This window comes from Notolepis coatsorum (assembly GCF_963971535.1).
Source record: "Notolepis coatsorum genome assembly, chromosome: 16".
Lineage (NCBI taxonomy): Eukaryota > Metazoa > Chordata > Actinopteri > Aulopiformes > Paralepididae > Notolepis > Notolepis coatsorum.
The window spans coordinates 41,712,910-41,740,893 of NC_140180.1; the positions used below are offsets into that span (position 1 = coordinate 41,712,910).

The following is a 27,984-nucleotide window of genomic DNA, read 5'->3' on the forward strand; positions in this document are numbered from 1 at the left end:
AGTTCACTGCTCGTGCTTTTGGTAAGCTTTGACTGACTTTTACGAAACTCCGAGCATTTTTTGTCTCTGGCTTTCATAGCGGTCAGTATTTCAGTGTGCATCCATGGCTCAGCGCGATTTTTTACCCTGGTGGTTCTTAGGGGGGCCATGTTGTTTAGTATTGATGAAAATTTGGTTTTGAAGCCTAGCCAGGTTTCTTCAACCAGTGTACCATTGAGTTAATCTGACCAGTCCAGACTCTCCAGTTCAAGGTTAAAGGCCTCGCTAGAGTAGGTTCACAACTTAAACTGACAGCAATGAAGGAAAAGTTTTTCGTAATTTAGATCTCATCATGCTTTGAAAACAATGTACATACAGTAGCTCTAAAAAGTTTACACGATTTGATGAACTCGGACTCTCATCATGTCCTCTTAGAGCAAGCCCTTGTTTGCCAAGATAAAACAACATACAGCCTCAGGTGATCGGTAGTTATGCCCAGGGCCAGCCCGGTGCAGCTTCTAAATTACTTTGTTTATATGCCTTGGAAAAATACCGTATAACCATTTTGCTTTTTGAAATTTGACTCAAAATAGTGCACTGGTGTTCGCTACAAAGTGATCGGCGGGCTGAAATTCGGAACACAGATGTTTGCTTTACTCGGCCTGCGGATCAGGATGATCATGTGAATGATGTGATTGGCTACATTATTTAACCTGAGCCTATGCGTGATTGGTTACTGCCTGTACCTGGAATGTTAAACGCTGCCACCGATTGACACCTTCGTCGTTGACACCTCGGCCAGCGGGCTGCAGCACAAGACACACACAATAGCCCGCAGCCTGCGCACATTATATATACATTTCAAAATTCCCAGAATAATATTTTGGGTAGGCATAGCCTAGCCTTATATACCCGCCGCCTATGCATTGGACCCAGTTGAGAGTAGTTTTTCATTTGTGTAGGTTAGCCCCGCCCTCTATACTTTAGCAACGCCCCCTTTCATAACTTATTAACCACTTGTTGACAATTGTGGGAGGCATCATTAGACTTAGCAGAGAGTTCCGCTGTAAACATGCTCTTACAATTCTATTAAGCTCAATGCTACAAATTCATTATGTGCTTGTTTTTAGCTGCGACCAGCAGCTCTATAGCTTGCTCTGTTGATTGGTTGGTTGGTTGGTTGGTTGGTTGGTTGGTCCCCCAGCCACAATTCTCCCACTAGGAGGCTGAAATTGCATGCGAGTGAATGCAAGCACGCGTGGATGCATGTGCGTACACAGTCGCAATTATTGCGGATTTGTGCCTGTTTTAGTCATATATTTATGTACTCTACATAAAATAAAGAGACAATAAAGAGGTACAAACACAAGTTAAATTCATATTTACATACTGTTACAACCCCAGTATGTCTAGGGGAAGGGGTGAATAACATAAAAGATGATTGTGTTGTAATTAGTGATAAATGAACCAAATGATAAATAAAGCAATGCCCACAACAAGTTTAGGTGAAAGAAAGTAATATATTGTGCCTTTTATATATACAAACAAAACAGACTAATAGACAATGGTGGATTTGATACACACAACCAAGGGGAAAAGGGGGGGGGGAGAAGGGAAAAGAAGCTTGAATGATGCCAAAGGAATAAACTAAGTAAAACAAAACACAACTAACTCAGTAAGGAATATCTTGTCTACCTATACACAAACACAAAGGTCAAATAAAACCTACTGCTCACTACCTACACTGACTAACCAAACACATGTCCAAAACATACAATGAGTGGCATCACTCCTGACCTAGTGTGTCTAGACCAGGGGTGGCCAACCAGTCAGAGACTAAGAGCCACAAAAAAATGACTGTGGTACCACAAAGAGCCACACCATATACTAGCGTTTCTCAACCTTTTTTTTCAGTCACGACACCCTTCATGTGTTTATAGGTCTCACCCTCTGGCCTCTGAAGTTGCTAATGTCTTTTTTATTTGGGCCTCACAGGGTTAAAAGTACCCTGTGAGACCCACGGTTGCAAAATTACAAAATCACTTTTAGCCATTTAAAAAAATAATGTTTATTTAAAAAATGTTAAAGGGGAACTATTTTACTATTTCTTTCACTATTTGGGCACTTTTACACAATTCCTGTGAGTCTATGGAACACCTAGGTTTTTTTCAAAAAAAATGCATTGTTTTGTATTTCTAATCAAGTACTAAAAACCGCATTTTTCTACCTCAAGATCTTAAGCCGTTTTGAGGCTGGGCTCCAACCACTGTGTGGCCTGGTGCCAACTGCCACATCAACTGCCACATTATTATGCAGCTGAGAAATCTCTGACATCACAGATATGCACATTTTCAGATGACTCAGTTCAGTGAGGGTGAATATTGTGAGAGGAGAATTGGAAGAATTCGCCAATATGAGAATTAGAGACATATATCCTATTAATATAAGTCCACATAGCTAAGAAACAATGGTAAACACTGAAAAAAGCCATTTATAAGATAGTTCCCCTTTAAGCACATGTATAGTCAATTGGTCCTGTTGTTCAGCCTCACAATGCTATTTGATAGTAAATGTGTTTATATGTCCCACCCTCTGGCCTCTGAAGTTGCTAATTTCTTTTTAATTTGGGCCTCACAGGGTTAACCTCTTAAGCCCGAGATATACAGTAAAAGTGTATATTTTCAGCATTATGTTTGTTTACCAATTATTTTAACTGTTATTAGTGAAATATAAGATTATAGAAATCTCAGGGCATTGAGTCGGAAACCGGCGCATATTGACAGGAGGAAGTGGCACAGCCAAAAGTGAGTGTAGTCTTTTGAAGGAAGAGACTCAGGGCTTTCAAATTTCGAAAAACTACCCTACCCAGCTCACACCAGCCCCTGTCAATCATCTGACTTCTGGATTTACTTTTTAATTTCTCTTATTTTTTGGGATTATCTCCCACAAACCTGAACGTTATTGCCATAAAACAGAACGCAGTTAGTTTCTCTACCTTTCTGTGAACGTCTTGCAAAAAACGGTGTTGCAATATGATGAAGAATGGTGGAGAAATTTACATTATAAAAAAGATGGCAGAATTCAGTACTGTATCTACAAAACCTTCTGTTTAATCATCTTCCCTTTATTCATTTGCTTAGATTTTTCAGGTCTGGTCAATTTTAGCATGGTGTTATTTACAGTCAAAGATAATTTTTTTTTAAATAGAATTGATATTCTCCTTTGGTTCATTACAATTTACTCAAGCCTAGTAACAGACACACTATTTCTGACACTGATCCATATAATGTCCCTACATGTAGATTCAGATACCAAGAACATGCAAATGGACCATTTAAAAAAAAATTGTAAATGTTTATTCTACGTCCTTATGGAATGAGTGACATAAAAAAAAAAAAAAAGTAAAAAAAAAAAAATAAATAAATTTTTTTTTAAAAAAAATATTTTTTTTTTATTTTTTTTTATTTTTCTTTATGGATGGAAGAGCCGCACATTGACGGGCAAAGAGCCGCATGCGGCTCGCGAGCCGCGGGTTGGCCACCCCTGGTCTAGACAATACTATCACTACGTGTAGCACCAAATGTGTTGGGCCCCTTACCTGCTCCAATTCCCAACCCACACACATACACTTGTACCAAGTTGGCTAATTATATCAGAGTCAAACATTTAACCAACAGCATAGAGATAAAAAAGAAGGGGGGAGGAAACAGGAAATGCTACATGGGTTTTAAAACAAGAGGAGGGCTTCCGATTGGTCAACTGGTGATTTGCTTGATGGCTGGGATGACTGGCTGGTTTCCAATTAGTGTCCTGATGAAGGACAGGAACCTGGATCAGAGTATAGCAGGTGGAGGGAGTGGGAGGGAGAGAGAGGAGAGAGAGAGCGAAAGAGAGAGAAAGGGGGGGGGGCACAAAAGTACAAACAACATACAACAGCCACATGCTGGAACGTAACACCCCCACACACAAAAACAAACCCATTACCCAAAAATGTTTAAGAGAGCGGTTGGTACAACAACCACTCGGGTCGATTATGACAATTTGACAGCAACAGGGAACGAGTCGACAGAAACAGACAATAGACAATAGAAAAAGAAAAGTAAACCAAACCGTAGACACTGGAGCAAACACACTATTGTTTAGTTGTTTGTCATCAACATCATCAGTAACACCAGAAGCAATCACCTGAACTGAAGCAACTGATGTGGTTGCTTTTCCCTCTACCTCCTCTAGCTGAGGGTTCCCTCTAAGGTGATACAACTTCAACATGTTAACATGGCAAACACGAGTCTTGCGCTTGCGGTCAGGGGTACTTATCAAAAGGCCTACAACCTTTTCACGAGTCACAGGTAACTGAGGAATACAGCCACTCTTGGTCTGGTCTGTAGAGTTTGGGTGACCTTTGGTCTCTTCCAGTGGTGGGCACCTGGAGACATCAGGGCTTGCAGTTAGAATGTCATCACTAACAAACAAGGATGTTAGCACAGAGTCAGCCAGATTAACCATATCACCCATTTCTTCCCCTTTTCGTAATTGAGCGTGGGTGTCCACACAGGCAGGGAAGACCTCAGGGAATAACTGACCAAGGTCTAACACAGGACACTGTTCTGGCTGATCCAATACTTCTAGCACTGGCATCACCTTTCCTCCAGCTATGTCATTACCCATTATGAAGGCAACACCTTCGATTGGCAATGCATGACGCACAGCAATGTCAAAGAACCCAGAAGCCAAAGCTGACTGGACGTGGACCTTATGCAACGGCACAGGAATGAAACCCATTTCAATTCCCTGCACTATAACACTAGAGCCACAGGACGTTTGGTCAGAACGTTAGCAAGCAGGAAGGACTGCTTAGCACCAGTATCCCTTAGGATATGAACAGACTTCTGATCACTCGGATTTCCAGTGAGCGAAATTAACCCATCAAAAATGAATGGCTTAAAACTAGGATCCGGTTTGGTGGGCTGACCTGAGGCAGACGGCCTAATTGTCTTAACAAAGCCTACCCCTTTTGTCTGGCCTGAACTCTGACCTTGCTGTTTACGTTTAAGAATGTGGCAGTCAGCAATGAGATGCCCAGTCTTATGGCAGTAATAACATTCACGTTGGTTTTTGAGTGGGCAGGTGGCAGTGTCATATGGATTGATTGTGACACAGGGCCTTCAGGAAGTGACCCTGCAAACGTATCACTACGGGATGGTGTAAAGACAGTTTTGTGAATAAGCGTGAACTCATCTGCAAACACTGCAGCCTGTGACAAAGAAGTTACCTTCTGCTCATTTAAGTAGACCACAATGCGTTCAGACACACAATTCTTAAATTCCTCCAACAGTATTAGTTCTCTACGAGAGTTGTCAGTAGACTTGTTAGCACTACACCACTTGTCAAAGAGGGTTCCCTTCTCTCTGCCGAACTCAACAAATGTCTGACTTGAGGACTTCTTGTGATTCCTGAATCGTTGCCTATATGCCTCTGGCACCAATTCATATGCACGGAGAACAACAGACTTCACAAAGGACAGGAACCTGGATCAGAGTATAGCAGGTGGAGGGAGTGGGAGAGAGAGAGAGAAGGAGAGAGAGAGAGAAAGAGAGAGAAAGGGGGGGGGGCACAAAAGTACAAACAACATACAACAGCCACATGCTGGAACATAACACATACTGAAATATGTACAGGAGCCAGCAGATATCTGGATATGTGCAACGGTTGTGACATCGTCACCTTAAACTTCGATGCCCGAGGGAGTTTCGAACCCGGGTCTCCCACGCCGCGGGCAACAGCACAGACCGCTATACCAAGAAGTGAACTCACTGCGTGTCTATGTGTCTTTTGAGGATGAGAGTGAGTTTAACCCATAGCACCGCTACTCACCCCAGTCACTTCACAACATCTGAAGTCCTTCGTGACTGTGCTTCGCGGTACCATCTGTTACACTCACCCTCCTTAAACTCACTCCACTCCACCCAAGGCATCCGGGTCACGGCACTAATGTAACGGTTGTGACATCGTCACCTTAAACTTCGATGCCCCGAGGGAGTTTCGAACCCGGGTCTCCCACACCGCGGGCAACAGCATAGACCGCTATACCAAGAAGTGAACTCACTGCTTTGTAACGTGTCTATGTGTCTTTTGAGGGTGAGAGTGAGTTTAACCCATAGTACCGCTACTCACCCCAGTCACTTCACAACATCTGAAGTCCTTCGTGACTGCGCTTCGGGGTGCCATCCGATGTAGCCTATGCAAGTACACAGTGAGCACATCGTAACATTGTACAGAGATACATGTAGTCTACATATAGACATTTCTGTATACATGATTATCTCTCACACACCTTTCTGTACAATATCACGTGCTGTGTGTGAGAGATAAATACAGCATACAGAAATATCTATATGTAGAGTACATGTATGTCTGTATGTAAACATGCTCACTGTGTACTTGCATAGGCTACATATCCAGATATCTGCTGGCTCCTGTACACATGTCAGTATGTCAATATGAATTTAATCCACGTTTCTTTCCAGAGCCACAGCTGAAGCAGCAGCAGGCCTGCTGTCATTTCAAGCAGGGATTTGGTTAAATTAATTTGTCAATTTACAACATGGATTTTCTTCAAAATTTGAAAAATGGAAATTATTTTGACGTAAAAATCTTGTTAGGCCTATAATTAGTCTATAAATAAATGATGAGACAATGAATGCTCTATCGTTAGAAAGTGAATTATAGTGAGGCTTGTTTTCACCAGTAGATGGCAGCATAGACTGTGGTCATCAGCGATTCAGCACTGTTGGGGGGGGGGGGGCTGTGCCTGTGGCAAACATTTTGCACTCAGAAAGGTAACAGAGGTTGTCTTTATGAATCTACTCATGCACAAGATTAAGTTAGGCCACTTATGCCGCAATGCTTGACAACTTGAATCACTTTCATCACAGTAGGTCACAAGGTCAAGAACCTTGGCCAAGAACCTCTCATTTGATAATGAATAATTTCCCTAATTATTTTTCTTCAGCCTGGTGTTTTGAATATAGTCAAAACAGCATGTGTCTGTGCTACGTTAGCATAGAGCAATATAGGAGATAACAACGGTTAGTTCAAACAGTGTCCATAGCAAAGACCATATCATTTAACCCTTGCGTAGTCTGTCCATGTTGGGAAATTCAAATTACATCCCTGAAGGAGGAACGTATTAAAAAGAAAGATCAACAATGATGCAACATTATATATTGATGCCCGAGGTAGACTAAACATGGTTTTATATTAGTCTATATGTAACGGAGGTCCGTGAGTATATCCACAGTCACAGAAACAGGTGTGTTGAGAAGTGACTGTGGCAGTAAGCGGGCTGCGAGTTAAACTCACTTCCCCATAACAGGGTTAATAGACGCATAGGTACGGTACCCAGAAGTGAATTCACCTCTTATAGTGCAGCGGTCTATGTCGCCGCCCGTGGAGCGGGAGACCCGGGTTTGACTCTCCCTCGGGACATCAGCATTTAATACACAACGCAGAGGAGTCCGATACGATCTGTCACATATAGCAGTGGTTCTCAAACTTTTTACACCAAGTACCACCTGAGAACGTAGCTGGCTCTCCAAGTACCACCATATGACCGACGTTAAAATACAGTCTATTCAGCTATTCACGCAGGAGGCAAATGTATTCCTACCATTATTTATTGTTAACTTTTGTCAGACACAGCCACAATGTACAAAGGGGTAGCACTAGAACTAGCAAACTCTTCCACACAACTCATACAATGCAAGGGGCATTGAGAACATAATAACTAACATTATCACATAGCAAGTGAGAAAATTAAGAACAACTGTATTTCTCTCTCTCTCTCTCTCTGAAGCAATGTCCTTCATTCACACACACACACACACACACACACACACACACACACACACACACACACACACACACACACACACACACACACACACACACACACACACACACACACACACACACACACACACACACACACACACACACACACACACACACACACATTTAGAATATTTTATTTACGTCCACATAAAGACAACGTTTAAAGGACACAAATATTAACAGTGCACTTGTACATTGTGGGATTATTCCGATACAATCGTGCCACAGTGGCAACCAAAGTTACAGACTCACATGGATGATGAACCTGACAATCTACACACAGCTCATGGGTACAGATAGCAGCGTCTTCTCCAAATTGCCCGGCTGCCAATAATTGCTGACACTGAGCAATATTTAGCTAATTGTTTGGCTCTTCTCTTCGGAAGACCGCCCAACTGAAGGCCTCTAACACCCAACTTATGGACATGACCCAGGCTTCCAAATATGAAGACTAAAAGTTTACAGTTGTAGCCGAGTTGTGATATGGTATGGTCTAACAGTTGATATTTTAATATTTTGGTTGTAAGGGCTTCCTCTAGACTGTAGTCAAACGTGCAACCAACTTCTAGGATGAGAACCTCTCTGTTATTCTCATTAACAATAACAACATCGGGGTGTTTGCTGAAATATCAGAGAGCAGTGAATTGTCCCTACACAGATTGAGCATATAATTATGGCTTCACACTGGTGTGCTTATACAGCTTATATGTTGCAGGTGACCCGAGTGTGGAACTGACACTGTCTGCAATCAGGTCCACGATCCTATCATGCCTACAAATGTAGAGCCCTTTGTATGCATGACAGCCATTGAGTATGTGAGACATGGTCTCTGTTGTCTGTTCGTGACCATGGTGTATGCAGTGTGGGCTATGACAACTCACATAAGCAGGGATCTCTTTTGTATGACTGTTTACTGCATTACTCTCTGTCACAATGATCTCCTGGTTGTTCCCCACTTAGGTTATCTAACAACTATCGCACCGCCGCAACTAGAAACACTGGCCTGGCTGCCTGAATTCTTTCCCCAATACATTTCCAGTTCCGCGTTCGCCTTCTGCGCTCTGATTGGCCACTGACGTTTCTGGTCATGTGACATGTGCGCCCAATTGTGTGACGGCAAGTTCTTTCGACGGTTAAGCTTAGGCACTCTTTCGAAGTTGGTTAAGGTTAGAGTTTGTCTTCGAGCAGGGCGATAGAACACCAGCCCTGATTCCAAACTCTAACCTTAACCAACACCCTGAAGAAGGCCATGTGTAGGCCGAAATATGTCGGTATTTTAAAAGTTTCTAAATAATGTAAGCCAATTAATAAAGGCATTTTAAAATTGTAGAGCTGCCTTGGATCTCAACTTTTCTTCTATAACGAATCCTACCCCGGATTTAATCCAAAGAGCACCTACCGAAACAAAACAAGAACGCTGAAGCCCTCTCCATATCCTCAAGTCAAGTCAAGTCAAGAGATTTATTTGTCACGGCATACAAGTATACAATGAAATGCGGGTGGTCTTGCCCGCAACAATGTGCAAATAACATATAATAGAATCAACATTGTGCAATAAACAAGTAACATTGTGCAATAAACAAGTAACATGTTAGGGCATATCGGTCTATGTACATAAGTTATTTACAGAGCATGGAGGACATACTAGGTCCTTTGTAGTGTCTTTCTGTACATGCTAATTTATACAATCTCCGGTTATACTATACTATTTTTAAAGTGACCTTTCCTTAGTGGCCATAAGTGTGGTGTGGGCGTGTGCAGCATGAGTGTGTGCTTGCTCCTGTTAAAGTGGCTGCTAGTGTGTGAGCGTGTACAGTGTGTGTTGTGTGTGTGCTCATGTGTGCTTGTGTGTGGAGAGTTCAGTGTTCAGGGCTCTGATGGCCTGGGTGAAGAAGCTGAGCCGAAGTCTCTCTGTCCTAGCAGCTGGTGTTCGCAGGCGTCTGCCTGACCTGAGCAGCATGAACAGGCTGTTGTTGGGGTGGTGTGGGTCTTTCATTATTCTGCAGGCTCTGGATTTGCACCTCTTGTTGTATAGAACCTGCAGGGGTGGTAGTGCAATACCCGTGGTACGCTCGGCTGAGCGCACCACTCTCTGTAGGGCCTTCTTGTCCTGTGCCGTGCTGTTTCCATACCAGGCAGTGATGTTTCCAGTCAAGATGCTCTCTACAGCTCCGGAGTAGAAGGACTGGAGTATCTTCCCAGATACTCTGAACTTCATTAACTGTCTCAGGTGGTAGAGGCGTTGCTTCGCCTTTTTTACGACTGAGTCTATGTGTGTTGTCCATGTCAGATCCTTTGCGATGTGGACCCCCAGGTACTTAAAGCTGCTCACCCTGTCCACGGTAGCCCTGTTAATCCTCAGTGGTGTGTGTGTCTCCTGCTGTCCTCTCCTATAATCCACGATCAGCTCCTTGGTTTTACCAATGTTCAGGAGCAGGCTGTTGTCCTGGCACCAGCGTCCAGTACCTCAACCTCCTCCCGGTAGGCCTTCTCGTTGTTGTCCGAGTTGTAACTATCATTACACATGGGCAAAACAGAGTCCATTCTCTTCGGTTCAAATAACAAACTCAGCAAAACAGACGGCTTCTCAGTTACAGTGGGTGACAATATTGTCACAAGGAAAGATGAAATTACCTACCTGGGTTCCATCCTAGAGGCTAATCTTTCCTGTGACAAAATGGCATCCAATGTAATAAAAAAAGTCAATCAACGAACTCGATTCTTGTACCGGATCTCCTCCCTGGTAAACAAGAATACCCTGAAGACTCTGGCAGGAGCACTCATTCAAGGGTACTACGACTATGCTTGCACCTCATGGTACCAAAGCACCTCAAAGGCACTAAAAACCAAATTACAAACATCTCAAAACAAACTAGTCAGACTACTGCTTGACCTGACTCCTAGAACCCACCTCACCCCTGCACACTTTGCCAACCTAGGATGGCTTAGAGTAGACAACAGAGTACAGCAACTTGCAATGGGCCTGGTCTACAAGATACACTACACGACCAAGGTACCCATGTACATGTCAAAATACTTCCCAAAGGTCAGTGAATACCACGATCACAACACCAGAGGGAGCTCCACAAATCATGTAAAACCCAGATTCGGCTCAAACAAGGGACTAAACACGTTTCGCAATTATGCCACAACAATGTGGAACGCCCTACCCAAAGCTGTAAAGGAATGTAAATCACTACCCACCTTCAAAAACACTCTCAAAGAACACCTACGGGAGACTGCAATTCAAAACTGGCCCCTACAAATGTCCTAACCCAGTTGTACAATAAAGACCAAGCATGGCTTTGTCAGTATTCCAATGTACAGCCCCACCCAACCCCACCCCACCTACCCAACCTCCTCCAATGTACAGTTTCCATGTCAAATGTATGTCAGTATTCCAATGTACAGTGTCCTCCCCCCCTACCCAATCCCCCCCCCCCCCCCCCCCCCCACCTCCAATGTACAGCCCCACCCCACCTACCCAACCTCCCCCAATGCACAGTTTCTATGTCAAATGTATATACTCTTCTTCTGGATTTTTTTAGTATCACAAACAGTACTGTATTTGAAAATCTGGTATGTCATAAATGTATAGATGTAGCAGTACTGTCTATCTGTATGTCATGTGTGTCATATGATGAATTGAAAATGGGGGACCCTGATGGAAACAAGACGAAAGTCTTTCTCAGGTCTGCATCCTCTTAACAATTGTATGTATTGAGCTGTACTGTACTGTACCCATTCTGCAATCTGTTAATAAACTTTTCAATCAATCAATCAATCAATCAATCAATCAGCCCCACCACCACTGTCGTCCGCAAACTTCACTATGGAGTTGGAGCTGAACTTGGCCACACAGTCATGTGTGTATAGTGAGTACAGCAGGGGGCTCAGAACACAGCCCTGGGGGGACCCGATGCTCAGGGTGATGGTGTTGGAGGTCTGACCCCCCACCCTGACCGCCTGGGGCCTTTCACTCAGAAAGTCCAGTACGCAAGGCGGCGTGAATATTAAAGGCAACCAACTTGTGTTCAGCTCAGAGCGGAGCTCAGACCTAGCTCGATCAGCTTGTCCACCAGTCTGGTGGGGACTATGGTGTTGATCTAACCTTAACCAACTTCGAAAGAGTCGCCTAAGCTTAACCAGTGATAAACTAGGCGTTAGGCCGTTTCCAGGCTGTTAGACCCGGAAATGGGCAAAGACACAGCTCGTCACGCGATTGGGCGCACATGTCCAGAAACGTCAGTGGCCAATCAGATCGCACCAGAAACGTCCGTGGCCAATCAGATCGCAGAGGGCGCACGCGGAACTGGAAATGTATTGGGGAAAGAACAGACGCGGCCTGGCCTGCTTCTAAGTTCAGTGGCCTGACTGCAAAAAGAAAAAAATAATAATAATAATAATAATAATAAAAAAAATTGTGTTTTTTTTTCAAGTACCACCAGCAGTACCACCAAGTACCACTAGTGGTACGCGTACCACAGTTTGAGAACCACTGGTCTATATAGGATTAGTGAGGTACTTTTAGGCAACTGTTTCACCCTGTCCCACTGCCCCAGGAGGCATAACATGGCTATAGGCTACAATGAAATGAAATATGAAAATAAACTATGCTGGCTCATGCATCATGTATCTAACGCCCACTCCCTCGCTCTCTCTCTCTTGAATTCACTTCAAATAGGAGCAGGTTTAACATACAAACAAATTCCATGTACAAGGAATCAACATTACTATAGTAGCCTACAATCCAAACAAAAACAAATCCTTAAAACAATCAATAAAAACTCATTCAATTACAAAAATAATCATTCAATAATTTTATCTGGTTATTTTCAAGCTGTCTTTGTCTCTGGTTTTGTTGTAGATAAATAGACCAATCTAACGACTAATGAGGTACAGTCGCTTCTTTCCCCGAGAATTGTATCACTTATGGGAAGATTTTCAGTTATAGTGAAATTTGGGGAAATATTTTGTGTTGTTCATATTTTGTACAATGCAGGAGGAAGTGCAGCTCTGTCTCCACCTCAGCTTGGTCCTCTCTGGGCAATCAGGTCTACCTGTGTCTGCCTGTTTCTACTGCCAGGCTGTGAGATCATCACAGAGTCTGTACTACCTTGTCAAGGATTTGTTTAGAATCAGTCACAATGGTCACATAGTCTGAATGAATGAATGAAAACTTTATTTAACAGATTGCAGAATGGGTACAATACAGTACGGCTCAATACACACAATTGTTAAGGGGATGCAGACCAGAGAAAGACGTTTGTCTTGTTTACATCAGGGTCCCCCATTTTCAATTCATAGTGACATTTATGACATACACAACTTTATGGCATAGGGACATACATGACATACATACAGGTATTTAGTACTGTCAAAGGCACTAAAAACCAAATTACAAACATCTCAAAACAAACTAGTCAGACTACTGCTTGACCTGACTCCTAGAACCCACCTCACCCCTGCACACTTTGCCAACCTAGGATGGCTTAGAGTAGACGACAGAGTACAGCAACTTGCAATGGGCCTGGTCTACAAGATACACTACACGACCAAGGTACCCATGTACATGTCAAAATACTTCCCAAAGGTCAGTGAATACCACGATCACAACACCAGAGGGAGCTCCACAAATCATGTAAAACCCAGATTCGGCTCAAACAAGGGACTAAACACGTTTCGCAATTATGCCACAACAATGTGGAACGCCCTACCCAAAGCTGTAAAGGAATGTAAATCACTACCCACCTTCAAAAACACTCTCAAAGAACACCTACGGGAGACTGCAATTCAAAACTGGCCCCTACAAATGTCCTAACCCAGTTGTACAATAAAGACCAAGCATGGCTATTCCAATGTACAGCCCCACCCAACCCCACCCCACCTACCCAACCTCCTCCAATGTACAGTTTCCATGTCAAATGTATGTCAGTACTCCAATGTACAGTGTCCCCCCCCCCTACCCAACCCCCCCCCCCCCCCCACCTCCAATGTACAGCCCCACCCCACCTACCCAACCTCCCCAATGCACAGTTTCTATGTCAAATGTATATACTCTTCTTCTGGATTTTTTTAGTATCACAAACAGTACTGTATTTGAAAATCTGGTATGTCATACATGTATAGATGTAGCAGTACTGTCTATCTGTATGTCATGTGTGTCATATGATGAATTGAAAATGGGGGACCCTGATGGAAACAAGACGAAAGTCTTTCTCAGGTCTGCATCCTCTTAACAATTGTATGTATTGAGCTGTACTGTACTGTACCCATTCTGCAATCTGTTAATACACTTTTCAATCAATCAATCAATCAATCAATCAATCAATCAATGTCTACTACCCAGTGTGCTACTGTCTGTTTATGGGGTAATAGGCGTCTAATTTACTTTGGGATTTAATTAATAATTTTTCTTTTTGCTTGGTTATAATTTGGTTGGGCCAGATTAACTGTGCTGTCCTGAGGCATTGTGGCGTTGTACCCCCAGCCCACCCTCCCCTCTCTGAAAGAAACACTCGGCCCCTCTCTCTCTGACACAACCCCTCCCCGTGTGCGCCTCGCTGCTGAAGCGCCGCGCAATAACAAACAGCCACACAGTTCCCCCTGTAGTCCGACAGGCAGGCGTGAAGAGGCACATCTCGACTGGAAGCGCTGCCGCCTGACTGTGTCTGCAAACGTGCAAAGAGAGAGAGATAGAGAGAGAGAGACTGTCCAGCTACCTCGCACTCGGTTCGGACATGAGCCCGGGGATCCGGAGATGAGGCTCCGAAATGGCACCTTCCTAACGGTCTTATTGTTCGGTCTCTGCGGACTCATTTCGCTCTCCTGGTACACCGCATTCAGCAATTCCAAAGGTAAGGGCGCTCGGCTGTGTGCACTCCGGGGCGGGGGCGTGTGTAGAGGAGGTAGGCTATAGCATAATATCCAGCTGATGGATGAGATCTTGCATCAAGCCCGCTGTTGTGGAGGTGCAGTGTGGCTTTGTATTGGGAGAAAGCTGTGTGTGGGATACTGTGCGTTTTATGTTTGGCGGTCCAGCGATGCTGAACTGACTGACAGTTGCAGGCAGCCAGGGCCGTAGCCAGGATTTTTTTTTTTAAATACTGAGGTCATGAGTCGTAGCGCCACTAGGGGGGTTTGGGGACATGCTCCCCCGAGAAGAATCTGAAGACTTTAGTGTAAATCTATGCATTTCAATGCATTTTGTGAGCAAAAACAATCACTTAGGAAATAATGTCAGTGACAACACCCAGATGAAAATTGGACTAGAATCCAACACTTGTGACAATATAAGTCTTCAATAAGATAAAGTACATTTTAAAATAATAATAATTTTGTAGTTTTTGTTTCTTATTGCATTGAAACCACTCTCACTGTCAAACTAATTGAGCAGGTGAGCACAACTGCAGTTTCTTTCAGGGTTTGCACTAAATGTGTATCTTTGACTGTGAATAACACCATGCTCAAATTGACCAGACCTGACACTGACCTGGCTGAGAGAATTGCTGAATATACTGTATAGAAATGTTCTAGAAGATTCGGTCATGACATCACCACAAATGTTCTAGAATGTTCGATGTTCTAGAATGGTCGGCTATGACATCACCACAAATGTTCTAGAATGTTCGTCTATGACATCATCACAAATGTTCTAGAATGTTCGACCATGGACATCATACGGTGACATCACAAATGTTCTATTATGACAATTATATAATACAATAACTTAAATATAGCTTTGGCTCCTACAAGTACTGAATTCTGCCATCCGGACACATGCAATTTGAAATATGATTATAGAATATAGAATATCAGGCATAAAATGGTTGTGTTTATTTTAATTTATGTATATATATACTGAATGAGTAACACATTGACCATAACTAAATGATAATGATGGACATCTTTGGCATCTTTTTATTATTGTCTATTTAAAACTGAATCAAACCATAAACAAGGTGGCCTGTTGGGATGTTAGATCCTAATGTGAAAAACAGATTTTATAATCTCATATGTGCTCATTTTATGCCTGTCTTTTTTCTGTTGTGAAGCACTTTGAGCTGCAGTTTCTGTATGAAAGGTGCTCTACAAATAAAGTTTATTATTATTATTATTATAAATTACCTAAAATTACTTAAAAGTTAAACAATTAATCCCTCATTATTACTGAAGTTCAACCATACATAATCTATAATCAAAAAGTTACATGAGGCATGACAGTGAGAAATTGTGTATAACATATAATTGAACAAAGGAAGACGCTTTTGCTTAATGTGTTTGAAGACAATATTATAGAAAATGATTTTGTCTACTCTAGTGTGGATTTGGCAGGCTGAAATATATTTAGGCACTGAGGAAAATAAATGTGGTAGTCCTTGGCGTTTAGTCAGGGTTTGAAGTCTTCATGTTAACAAGTTGGTTAGAATTATTGCCCTTGTCTTGTGATGTCACAATGGGGACACAAGCAGTGCATTAGCTTTGATTTACCAGTTAGCTCTGCTTTTTGAAGCCAGGCAACACTGTTTACCTAATGTACTAATTGTTTTACTCTTGGGTGTGGGATGACCAGGCAGGGGAAATAATTCATTTGAAATTTGGTGTGTGCTACACCCATTGCAAGGGGCGACTGTGGGTCAGGAGGTCGAGTGGTTGTCTGGTAATCGGAAGGTTCCCGGTTCGATTCCTGCTCCTCCCGCGCAGCGTGTCGAAGTGTCCTTAACCCCTAATTGCTCTCGATGATCAGGTTGGCACTTGGCACCTTGCATGGTTGCCTCTGCCGTCGGTGTGTGAGTGAACGGGTGAATGTGAGGAACAAAATTGTATCGCTTTGGATAAAAGTGTTATATAAATGCACCATTTCTATTTACATAAAGTGGGCATGTCTGGGGAGACTCTTGGGTATTCATAGAACCCATTTTCATTCAGATATCGTGAGGTGAGAGGTCAAAGAACCTCCCTTGCTCAAATGTAGCCTAACTTTGGAGCATTATTTATCAAGCTAGCATAACAATACCAATGGATTCCGTTGGTTGTCTAGTTCCATGTTATGCCAATACCTTCGTGTTAGCAAAAAATAAGCCCGCCAGACCCCGCGACAGCCCTGTTTGCAAACCCCTTACCTTTGTCATGCATTTTGTTTCTTGCAGCTGCTTTCTTGACCAAGTTCACCATCTTATTGTCTAACTAGGGGAAGGCAACCCTCATTGTCATTGCTTTATGCACCCTAGCCTTGGAAGAATGAATATGAATGGGATGTGGTGCTAGATTGAAACAAAGTAACAGTGGTGGATGACTTGTCTTGGCTACAATGTGGTCCTTGCTCCACTTGCTTCCAGAAGCGATTCCACATGGTTGGCCGGTTGACGCTAAGACGCATCATTCCTAATGTAACAGCTTCAACTAGCCAAGTCACACCGCTAAAGCTTATACTCCTCAAGCTGCTTATCAACCAATATTGCATGTTGTACGCACACAGCAACATCACTCCGAGTGTGTAATTTAGGGCACTTAAGGGCACTGTTTTGAAGTTGCCGAGTTGCTCTGCATGCCAAGACATGCCTGCTCTGTTGTGCCATGTGAGATACTCATGCAGAAACCTTTTGTTTTGGAGAATGCGTGTGTGAAAGAGAGTTCACAGTTCTCTTGTCGAGTTCACATTGCATTGGCAACCCTGGTCACTGCCAAGTGTTGTCTCACCAGAACTGATTAAACAAACAAAAGGATAGCTATTTATGTATTCCAGCTCATTGCCAAACTCTGCAGAGATCCCCAACAATTATGCGTTCCCTCACGACATCCAACCTGTCTCCACCGAAAACCATGCGTTCCCTCACGACATCCAACCTGTCTCCACCGAAAACCATGCGTTCCCTCACGACATCCAACCTGTCTCCACTGAAAACCATGTGTTCCCTCACGACATCCAACCTGTCTCCACCGAAAACCATGCGTTCCCTCACGACATCCAACCTGTCTCCACCGAAAACCATGTGTTCCCTCACGACATCCAACCTGTCTCCACCGAAAACCATGCGTTCCCTCACGACATCCAACCTGTCTCCACTGAAAACCATGTGTTCCCTCACGACATCCAACCTGTCTCCACCGAAAACCATGCGTTCCCTCACGACATCCAACCTGTCTCCACTGAAAACCATGTGTTCCCTCACGACATCCAACCTGTCTCCACCGAAAACCATGTGTTCCTTCATGACATCCAACCTGTCTCCACCGAAAACCATGTGTTCCTTCACGACATCCAACCTGTCTCCACCGAAAACCATGCGTTCCCTCACGACACCAAACCTGTCTCCACCGAAAACCATGCGTTCCCTCACGACATCCAACCTGTCTCCACTGAAAACCATGTGTTCCCTCACGACATCCAACCTGTCTCCACCGAAAACCATGCGTTCCTTCACGACATCCAACCTGTCTCCACCGAAAACCATGCGTTCCCTCACGACATCCAACCTGTCTCCACTGAAAACCATGCGTTCCCTCACGACATCCAACCTGTCTCCACCGAAAACCATGTGTTCCCTCACGACATCCAACCTGTCTCCACCGAAAACCATGTGTTCCCTCACGACATCCAACCTGTCTCCACCGAAAACCATGCGTTCCCTCACGACATCCAACCTGTCTCCACCGAAAACCATGCGTTCCCTCACGACATCCAACCTGTCTCCACCGAAAACCATGTGTTCCCTCACGACATCCAACCTGTCTCCACCGAAAACCATGTGTTCCCTCACGACATCCAACCTGTCTCCACCGAAAACCATGTGTTCCCTCACGACATCCAACCTGTCTCCACCGAAAACCATGTGTTCCCTCACGACATCCAACCTGGCTGTCTCCATCGAAAACCATGCATTCCCTCACAACATCAAACCTGGCTGTCTCCATCGAAAACCATGTGTTCCCTCACGACATCAAACCCGTTCACACACTGTCACATCATTCAGTTTAGTTATGGACTGTCTTGGCCAACATTTTTGATAAGAATCATTCTCAGCAGGCAAGATATCTTTACATAAAATATATCAATCTCCTTTTTCTCACCACGGGTGCTCCTGCCTGCCAAATCCACCAGCCTTGGTGCCAGATTTCAAAGACACCTGATAGGGCCGTGACTAATGCCTATTTCTGGTGTGTTTCACGCACATGGAATTGACACTTCAAAAAAGCTGATCTCTGACAGCCAGATCCGCCATGCTTTCCAATTGGACTGCACCTGCTGTGCGTAGCAGACACAGTCTGCAGCCTGCATGTACCCAGGCTTGTAGACACTGGGAGTTGTTACTGGTTCGGTTTCTGTCGTTTTCCATTGCAGTGTGCAATGCACTCGCAGTCCAGCTGCTGTTGTTGAGCAAGACACTTCACATATACACAGTATGCGTACATCCACACATCCACATTCAAAACAGTGACACTGTCCTTGGTAGTTTCCTGCCGAGCCATTCTTCTCATGCCTTTCTGCTCATCATCATTATCACTATGGTTTCCTGTGGACGGCGTGCTGTGGTCTTGTGCATCCGATTCCTGCCTACTGTCATGAGCAGTTGAGTGAAGTGTGCTTTCTCAGATATTGATTCCCAGACTGATGGTAATTAACTAGGAGGAGTGTGTGCGTGTGCATGTGTCTACATGTGTCTGCGTGTGTCTGCGTGTGTCTGTGTGTGTGTGTGTGTGTGTGTGTGTGTGTGCCTACGTCTCTTCGCCTCAGTGCGCCCCTATGAGCCAGCAGCCAGCACTCGGGTAAATTAATTCAGTCAAGCAAACAGCTAAACGTGATTGCACAGGGGCTGTTTGATACATTTATTCCAGCGGGACCCCGAGGCTGTTCCAATTTCAGATGCCCCGGCTGCATGTTGCAACACCAGATGCCAGTTTAATATCAACAGGGGTGGAACAGGATTCGCAGGTCATAAATACATTTGGGAACTGAATGCATCCGCAAGTGAATGAGCTCATCTGTTGGCAGATCGCATGACTGTCTGGATAACTGAATGTCGCTAATTTAATGTCTCCGAGCACACAAAAGGCTTGGCCAAGGTACAATGTTAATACTGTTCTGTTCCTTTTTTTATTTTGTAAAGCTTTATTTACACAGGGTAGACTCACTGAATGCCCTGCTTCACTCAAAGATATGCACGTCTCGGAGCACCAAAGATACACACATGCACGTCTCAGAGCACCAAAGACACACACATGCACGTCTCGGAGCACCAAAGATACACACATGCACGTCTCAGAGCACCAAAGACGCACACATGCACGTCTCGGAGCACCAAAGATACACACATGCACGTCTCAGAGCACCAAAGACACACACATGCACGTCTCGGAGCACCAAAGATACACACATGCACGTCTCAGAGCACCAAGACACACACATGCACGTCTCGGAGCACCAAAGATACATGCATGCACGTCTCAGAGCACCAAGACACACACATGCACGTCTCAGAGCACCAAAGACACACACATGCACGTCTCGGAGCACCAAAGATACACACATGCACGTCTCAGAGCACCAAAGACACACACATGCACGTCTCGGAGCACCAAAGACACACACATGCAAGTCTCTGAGCACCAAAGACACACACATGCACGTCTCAGAGCACCAAAGATACACACATGCACGTCTCAGAGCACCAAAGACACACACATGCACGTCTCGGAGCACCAAAGATACACACATGCACGTCTCAGAGCACCAAGACACACACATGCACGTCTCGGAGCACCAAAGATACATGCATGCACGTCTCAGAGCACCAAGACACACACATGCACGTCTCAGAGCACCAAAGACACACACATGCACGTCTCGGAGCACCAAAGATACACACATGCACGTCTCAGAGCACCAAAGACACACACATGCACGTCTCGGAGCACCAAAGACACACACATGCAAGTCTCTGAGCACCAAAGACACACACATGCACGTCTCAGAGCACCAAAGATACACACATGCACGTCTCAGAGCACCAAGACACACGCATGCACGTCTCAGAGCACCAAAGATACACACATGCACGTCTCGGAGCACCAAAGATACACACATGCATGTCTCAGAGCACCAAAGATACACACATGCACGTCTCAGAGCACCAAAGATACACACATGCATGTCTCAGAGCACCAAAGACACACACATGCACGTCTCAGAGCACCAAAGATACACACATGCACGTCTCAGAGCACCAAGACACATGCATGCACGTCTCGGAGCACCAAAGATAAACACGTCTCTGAGCACCAAGACACACACATGCACGTCTCAGAGCACCAAGACACACGCATGCACGTCTCAGAGCACCAAAGATACACGCATGCACGTCTCAGAGCACCAAGACACACACATGCACGTCTCGGAGCACCAAAGATACACACATGCACGTCTCAGAGCACCAAGACACACGCATGCACGTCTCGGAGCACCAAAGATACACACATGCACGTCTCAGAGCACCAAGACACACACATGCACGTCTCGGAGCACCAAAGATACACGCATGCACGTCTCAGAGCACCAAAGATACACACATGCACGTCTCGGAGCACCAAAGATACACACATGCACGTCTCAGAGCACCAAGACACACACATGCACGTCTCGGAGCACCAAAGATACACGCATGCACGTCTGGGAGCACCAAAGATACACACATGCACGTCTCGGAGCACCAAAGATACACACATGCACGTCTCAGAGCACCAAAGATACACACATGCACGTCTCAGAGCACCAAGACACACACATGCACGTCTCGGAGCACCAAAGATATGCACGTCTCAGAGCACCAAGACACACACATGCACGTCTCAGAGCACCAAGACACACACATGCACGTCTCAGAGCACCAAGATACACACATGCACGTCTCAGAGCACCAAAGACACACGCATGCACGTCTCGGAGCACCAAAGATACACACATGCACGTCTCGGAGCACCAAAGATACACACATGCACGTCTCAGAGCACCAAAGATACACACATGCACGTCTCAGAGCATCAGTACAACCAGTCTTCTACAGTTGGCCACTGTGTAGCCCCTCTGGAGCAGTTTCTGGTTTGATGCCTTGCTCAATGGCACATGAACGGTGGGTGTTGAAGGAGGGGTGAGGGTTATTTACTCACTTCCGTCATGCAGAGACAGTCAAAAGATGGAATCAGCGGCAGTGACCCTGCAGTCATGAGATTCTCTAAACCCTAGCCATACTTTCTGAACATTTGCAGTACATACCCAAGTAATTGGAAGATTGCTCCACTTCTACAAGCCCATTAGCATGTTCTTGGTATCTAGGGATATATATTCCCAGTGTCAGAAATATTGTGTCTGTTACTATGCTTGAGTAAATTGTAATGAACCAACAGAGAATATAAATAGAATATTGTTTTCCCCCCCATCTTTGATGGTGAATAACACCATGCTAACATTGACCAAAACGGAAAAAAGGGTAGATACAGTAATGAATTTTGCCATTCGGACACATGCAATTTAAAATATGTATAGATTAATATCAGGCCTATAAATGACCTTATTATGGCCAAGTCATACATCTATGGATCGGGCCAAATCTCCTCTTTCCAATGGCAGAGTTAAATCTGGATTTAGTACCACCAGGCGCCCGTTACAGGGCAGCAAAGACCGTGAATGAAATCTACTGTAAGTACAGTTACTTTTGTATAATGTCCATAGTTCTGTAATTTTTTACCGGACTTTCTAGACGTTCACAGAAAGGTAAAGAAACAATATACGTTGTATTTTATGGCAATAATGTTGAGGTTTGTTCGACCCGTGAGATATAAACATGAAAATCACATCAATATTAAATTATTATTATTATAATTCTTTCTTATAAACAGGACTTCACAGGACAATAATAGCAATAATAATAACAATAATGACAATAGAAATAACAAAAAACTATAAATACAGAACATAAAAATTATATTATCACAGACACCACAAAATACATTTCCTCCCCCACTCCCACCCCTGGACCCCCCAGGACCAACACCCCGACCCCGCTTCGCTACTAGATCATGGCTTTAACTTTCTCGGCCGCTGATACCCATAGTTCAATGCTGGTTTGCCCAACCCAATCAGAAGGAGCTTCTATCCCCAGGGCCCAGGAGTTCAAAACTTGTAATCCCTATCTGATTTTCTGATTGAAAATGGGGGACCCTGAAAGTCTTTCTCTGGTTTGCATCCCCTTAACAATTGTGTGTACTGAGCTGTACTGTACTGTACCCATTCTGCAATAGGAGAGATTTTGGTACAGCAAGAGTATTATTTAAAATAAATAAATCATGTGTACTAAATATATATTTACTTTTTAATTGCATGAAACATTATGAAGTATTCTCTTATGCCACTTTTCACTGCATGGTACCTAATCGACTCAACTCGCTTTTGCTTTTTGAGCGTCTTAGTAGCCGTATTTGAAGTGATGTCACACGAGGAAGTGAATAGTCAACAGTAACACGGCGTTGGAACCTGGAGAAGCCCTGATGATATAATATAAACCAACAGCCAATAAATGTGAAGTTATCTTTGAACCTCTGTTGTCATGCCTTGTCAATATACCCCCCCTTCCCCACTAATGGAATTGGTGTCGTGGAATCACTTCGCTGTGAGCGTTTCCACGGTTAGCTCGCGGCTAACGTTAGCTCCGTGAGCTAACGTTAGGTAGCTTAGCTCGCGGCTAACTTAGCTACTGCCTCTGCATCCCAATAACCGAACATTGCACACATGCCCCAAACCGTGGAGGTCGTACCGAACGGTGTATGGTTCAAATGCGTACCGTTCCACCCCTAGTAACAACCCATCATCTACACACACTGCACACACATCCACATGTGCACACTCACTTTAAACAAACACTCACCTTACCACTCACTTTATTCACTTTAGACACTTTAACACACTTTATATTTATCTATTATTAAAGAGATTTACACAACATGCATACCTCATTTGAACCCTACCCCATGTTTTGTACCTCTGCATTCTAACTCACTGTTACTAATTTTACTCTGTATTGTATATTGTATATGTATATTGACTTTACCTATTTTTTACTTCTTTTTAGAATTTGTAATTTGAATTTTGTCTCGGGGTGGTTGGTGGTTGTCTCTTCCTTTTTTAAATGCCAACTCCCCCCCACTTTAGTTCCTCTAAGTGGCTTCTTTATCTGATGTCAGTGGGCTCTGGGAACTCCCTGGAGCAGGAGTCTTGGCGGGGTTGAGAGTGGGTTTGTCGTGGCAGCAGCACAACCTTGCACACGCTTGCATGGGCACGAGCATACCGCTTCTGACATACAGACATTTACAAATGTCACCGTCACAGTCAGTTACACATTCAACACTCTCTCTCTCTCTCTCTCTCTCTCTCTCTCTCTCTCTCTCTCTCTCTCTCTCTCTCTCCCTTCCTCAAGCACGCAATACATGAAAGGAGCAGACGGCTCATAGCGATTAAATGATGCATCCACCTCGACCGGAAAGTGGAAAGTCAACCGCAGCTTTGTCGTCATGCTTGGTCGTCATGCTTGGTCACGTCCTCGAGCAAAACGCACAAACCCATCCCCACGTCCCCGATATCTTGCCGGTATCGCATGCTCGGCTTTCCTTTTCGCATTCTGTCTTTGCGGGTTCTGTGTTGCTTCATTCATATGGTAAACCTGGCCTTGTCTTTGCTCTTTTCCACCTTGTCAAAGAAAATCAAAAAAGAAAGGAGATGTTTATCATAGTCAGTGACATTTACTCGGTTACCATCCAGACAAAGTGCTGCACACCTTTCTTTGTCCCGCTCCGAAGTGGACACCACCTTCTCCAGCCATCTGGATGGTATAAATGGGGATTCTCCCATGCACTGAGACTGAGCCATGATGGAGATCAGAGATGCTGACCCCCCCATGCTCCCCTCTCCTCCACTCTTTTTTCTCTCTGTCCTCTCTGCCTTGGTGCAGGCCAGGGGATGGATAGAGTCAGCCTGGGTATCAAGTAGCGCTGCTCGTCGGAGGAGATACAGATATTCCCCCATTTCCTTGAGATCCTGGTGGAGAAGCCTTTGTTAGTTAATGGCAGAAACAGGAGCTGTGTGTGTGTGCATATGTCGATGTGCTTGTGCAATGCATGTGCATTGGCACTTCCAGGCATGTACTGGCATTAGCGCTGTTGTATGAAGACCTCTCCTCATATCCCCAAAATGTCAACGTCCTTTTTTAACAAATTGACATGCATTTGTAGCGCTTGGATGGAGCACCTCTATAACCACTGCACTGTGTGGGTGATGTGGGTCTGCGTTAGTCTGCAGATTCCTCACTGCATAGTGCATACTCAACAACTGCACACCCTTCCAAGTGCCTATAAAGTGCTGGAAAGTATATGAATGAATGAGTTTATTTATTTCGAACATAAATTAAAAACAAATCAAATGAATATATGTTTTTAAATAAAACAATAAAGTAATAAACAGATTAAAAAACAAACAAGCAAAAAAGTAATTTTCGAAAAGGAGTAGGATGAAGTCTAAACGTATGTATTCCTACCCCCTTCACACTCTATTATCCTATGCAACTCTCCTATGCAACTCAAATTAGCAAATTTTCATACAACCCACATTTCCACACTATGAAAAGAAAATATTATGAAAATAAAATAATACTAATGATAATCCCGCTGAGCACTAGCCCCTGGACTGAGCATAGACCCTATCTAATGGGTTAATTTGAACGGAGTTCTACTGTGATGAATCTAAAGCCCTACCCATGATGGAACATGCAACATTTTAGTTAAATATAATAATAATAACAACAACAACAACAACAACAACAACGTGAAAATCACCCATCCTGGAGTTACAAGGTTGTTGTCTTCCGAAGGACACTATCTGAGGAAGGGGGGCTTCTTTTGGGAAACGGCCTGGGTAATGTGAGGATATCTTTTTCAGTTTGGTCAATATTTGAGAAACTGATAGTTTGAGTGTGTGTGTGTGTGTGTGTGTGTGTGCGCGCGCGCGCATGTGTGTGTGTGTGATCAATGTTTTTACTGTCTTGGTGTCCAAATGTCCCCATAGATATAGAAGAATCCTTCCTGGGTAGCCAGTCACGAGGATTGTTTACCATATTGCATTAGGAAGAGACATTAGAGTTGGGGTTAGTAGAATGTGAAGTCCATAGTATTGTTTGTGCTAAACCGCACAAAAACCTTCAGATGACAATACAAAAGTCCCTTTTTGGTCCCTCTGACGCGTTACAATATTAAAACCTTTTTGGTCTCCCCGTCACGTTACAATATTAAAACCTTTTTGGTCTCCCCGTCACGTTACAATATTAAAACCTTTTTGGTCTCCCCGTCACGTTACAATATTAAAACCTTTTTGGTCTCCCCGTCACGTGACGTTACAATATTAAAACCTTTTTGGTCTCCCCGTCACGTTACAATATTAAAACCTTTTTGGTCTCCCCGTCACGTGACGTTACAATATTAAAACCTTTTTGGTCTCCCCGTCACGTTACAATATTAAAACCTTTTTGGTCTCCCCGTCACGTGACATTACAATATTAAAACCTTTTTGGTCTCCCCGTCACGTTACAATATTAAAACCTTTTTAGTCTCCCCGTCACCTTACAATATTAAAACCTTTTTGGTCTCCCCGTCACGTTACAATATTAAAACCTTTTTAGTCTCCCCGTCACCTTACAATATTAAATGGCTGCTTTTTTTTTTTTTTTTATATTATTATTATTATTATTATTATTATTATTATTATATATTAAAACGTTCAAATTCCCTTAAAGATAAATACAGTAGTGCATTAAACACACAGCCACCGCAGCTTTTGATCAAACTCTTCATGTTCTGAGGATATTCTCACTCTGCTGAAAAAAACGACCAAAAAGGATTTTTAAAGAAACAGTAGAGCTGTAAAAAGAAAAAAAAAGCAGCAAAAGAAGCACCTGTTGCGGAGGTGTTTGAAGATGTTGTGGTGTGTGTGTTTGTGTGTGTGTGTTTGTGTGTGCTATGTGTAGGAGTCTGTAATGGGAAGCGCCACAGGGTCAACTAGCGACGTTCTCGACAACGTTCCTTGAAAATAGAAGCAGATGGCGGGATGAGTGTGGGGTAACAGAGCGAGGAGGATGGGTTGAGGGGGAGACTGACCTGGCTAATGAACAGAGCTGGTTCACTCCCACTTGCAGCGCTACTGTGCGGTCTCCACGGTGCACGGCGGGAATCTGCTTTTCTTTCATTATGCATTAGCGTGTCGGAGTGTGTCGGGGGGGCTTTGCACTGGGAATGAGTTACTTGATGCTTTATGTCAGGGCAGGGGGGGGGGGGGGGGGGGGTATTATTTATTCATTTTAGAGTTGAACCAATCAGTTTTCAATTAAATAAATAATATAACATTTATAATAATATGACTTAAAAAATAATGAAAAACGCAAAATGTATTGAATTGAACCTGAATGGAACACATCTTGTGTGTTGTTCACTGTTATTTCCAGCTGATAAAGCCAAACATCCTATAACAACAATATCCTTTTTCAGGACAGTTTTAACAATTATAGTTGACATAAATATCACCTCAATGGTTAATCATTTCTATTTTGGCTACGGATGAAAACTAGTTAATTAGCTAACCCCGGCACATTTAGGGTGTGGAAACTGTAAATGTTGATTAATGTGCATTGTCCCTAGTAAATAAATAAATGACATAACAGATTGTAGAATGTGTAATGTTGTCTTACGAAGCAGCAATGCTCACTTGTCTGCACTCCTAATTGGGTTCCTTATGACGCTGTGCTCTGTGTGTTATGACCCTGTGCTCTGTGTGTTATGACCCTGTGCTCTGTGTGTTATGACCCCGTGCTCTGTGTGTTATGACCCTGTGCTCAGTGTGTTATGACCCTGTGCTCAGTGTGTTATGACCCTGTGCTCTGTGTGTTATGACCCCGTGCTCTGTGTGTTATGACCCTGTGCTCTGTGTGTTATGACCCCGTGCTCTGTGTGTTATGACCCTGTGCTCAGTGTGTTATGACCCTGTGCTCTGTGTGTTATGACCCCGTGCTCTGTGTGTTATGA

At 43.8% G+C, this 27,984-nt stretch overlaps 1 protein-coding gene across 1 annotated transcript in view; it reads left to right on the forward strand.

The window, feature by feature from the left end:
• Positions 1-14,492: 14,492 nt before the first annotated feature.
• mgat4b (alpha-1,3-mannosyl-glycoprotein 4-beta-N-acetylglucosaminyltransferase B) overlaps positions 14,493-27,984 on the forward strand; it is a 418,569-nt gene continuing 405,077 nt past the window's right edge. Inside the window, exon 1 of the mRNA XM_084332017.1 lies at positions 14,493-14,729. Within this exon, the coding sequence (XP_084188143.1) occupies positions 14,633-14,729 (97 nt within the window). The 5' untranslated portion in view covers positions 14,493-14,632. The remainder of the gene's footprint in view (positions 14,730-27,984) is intronic.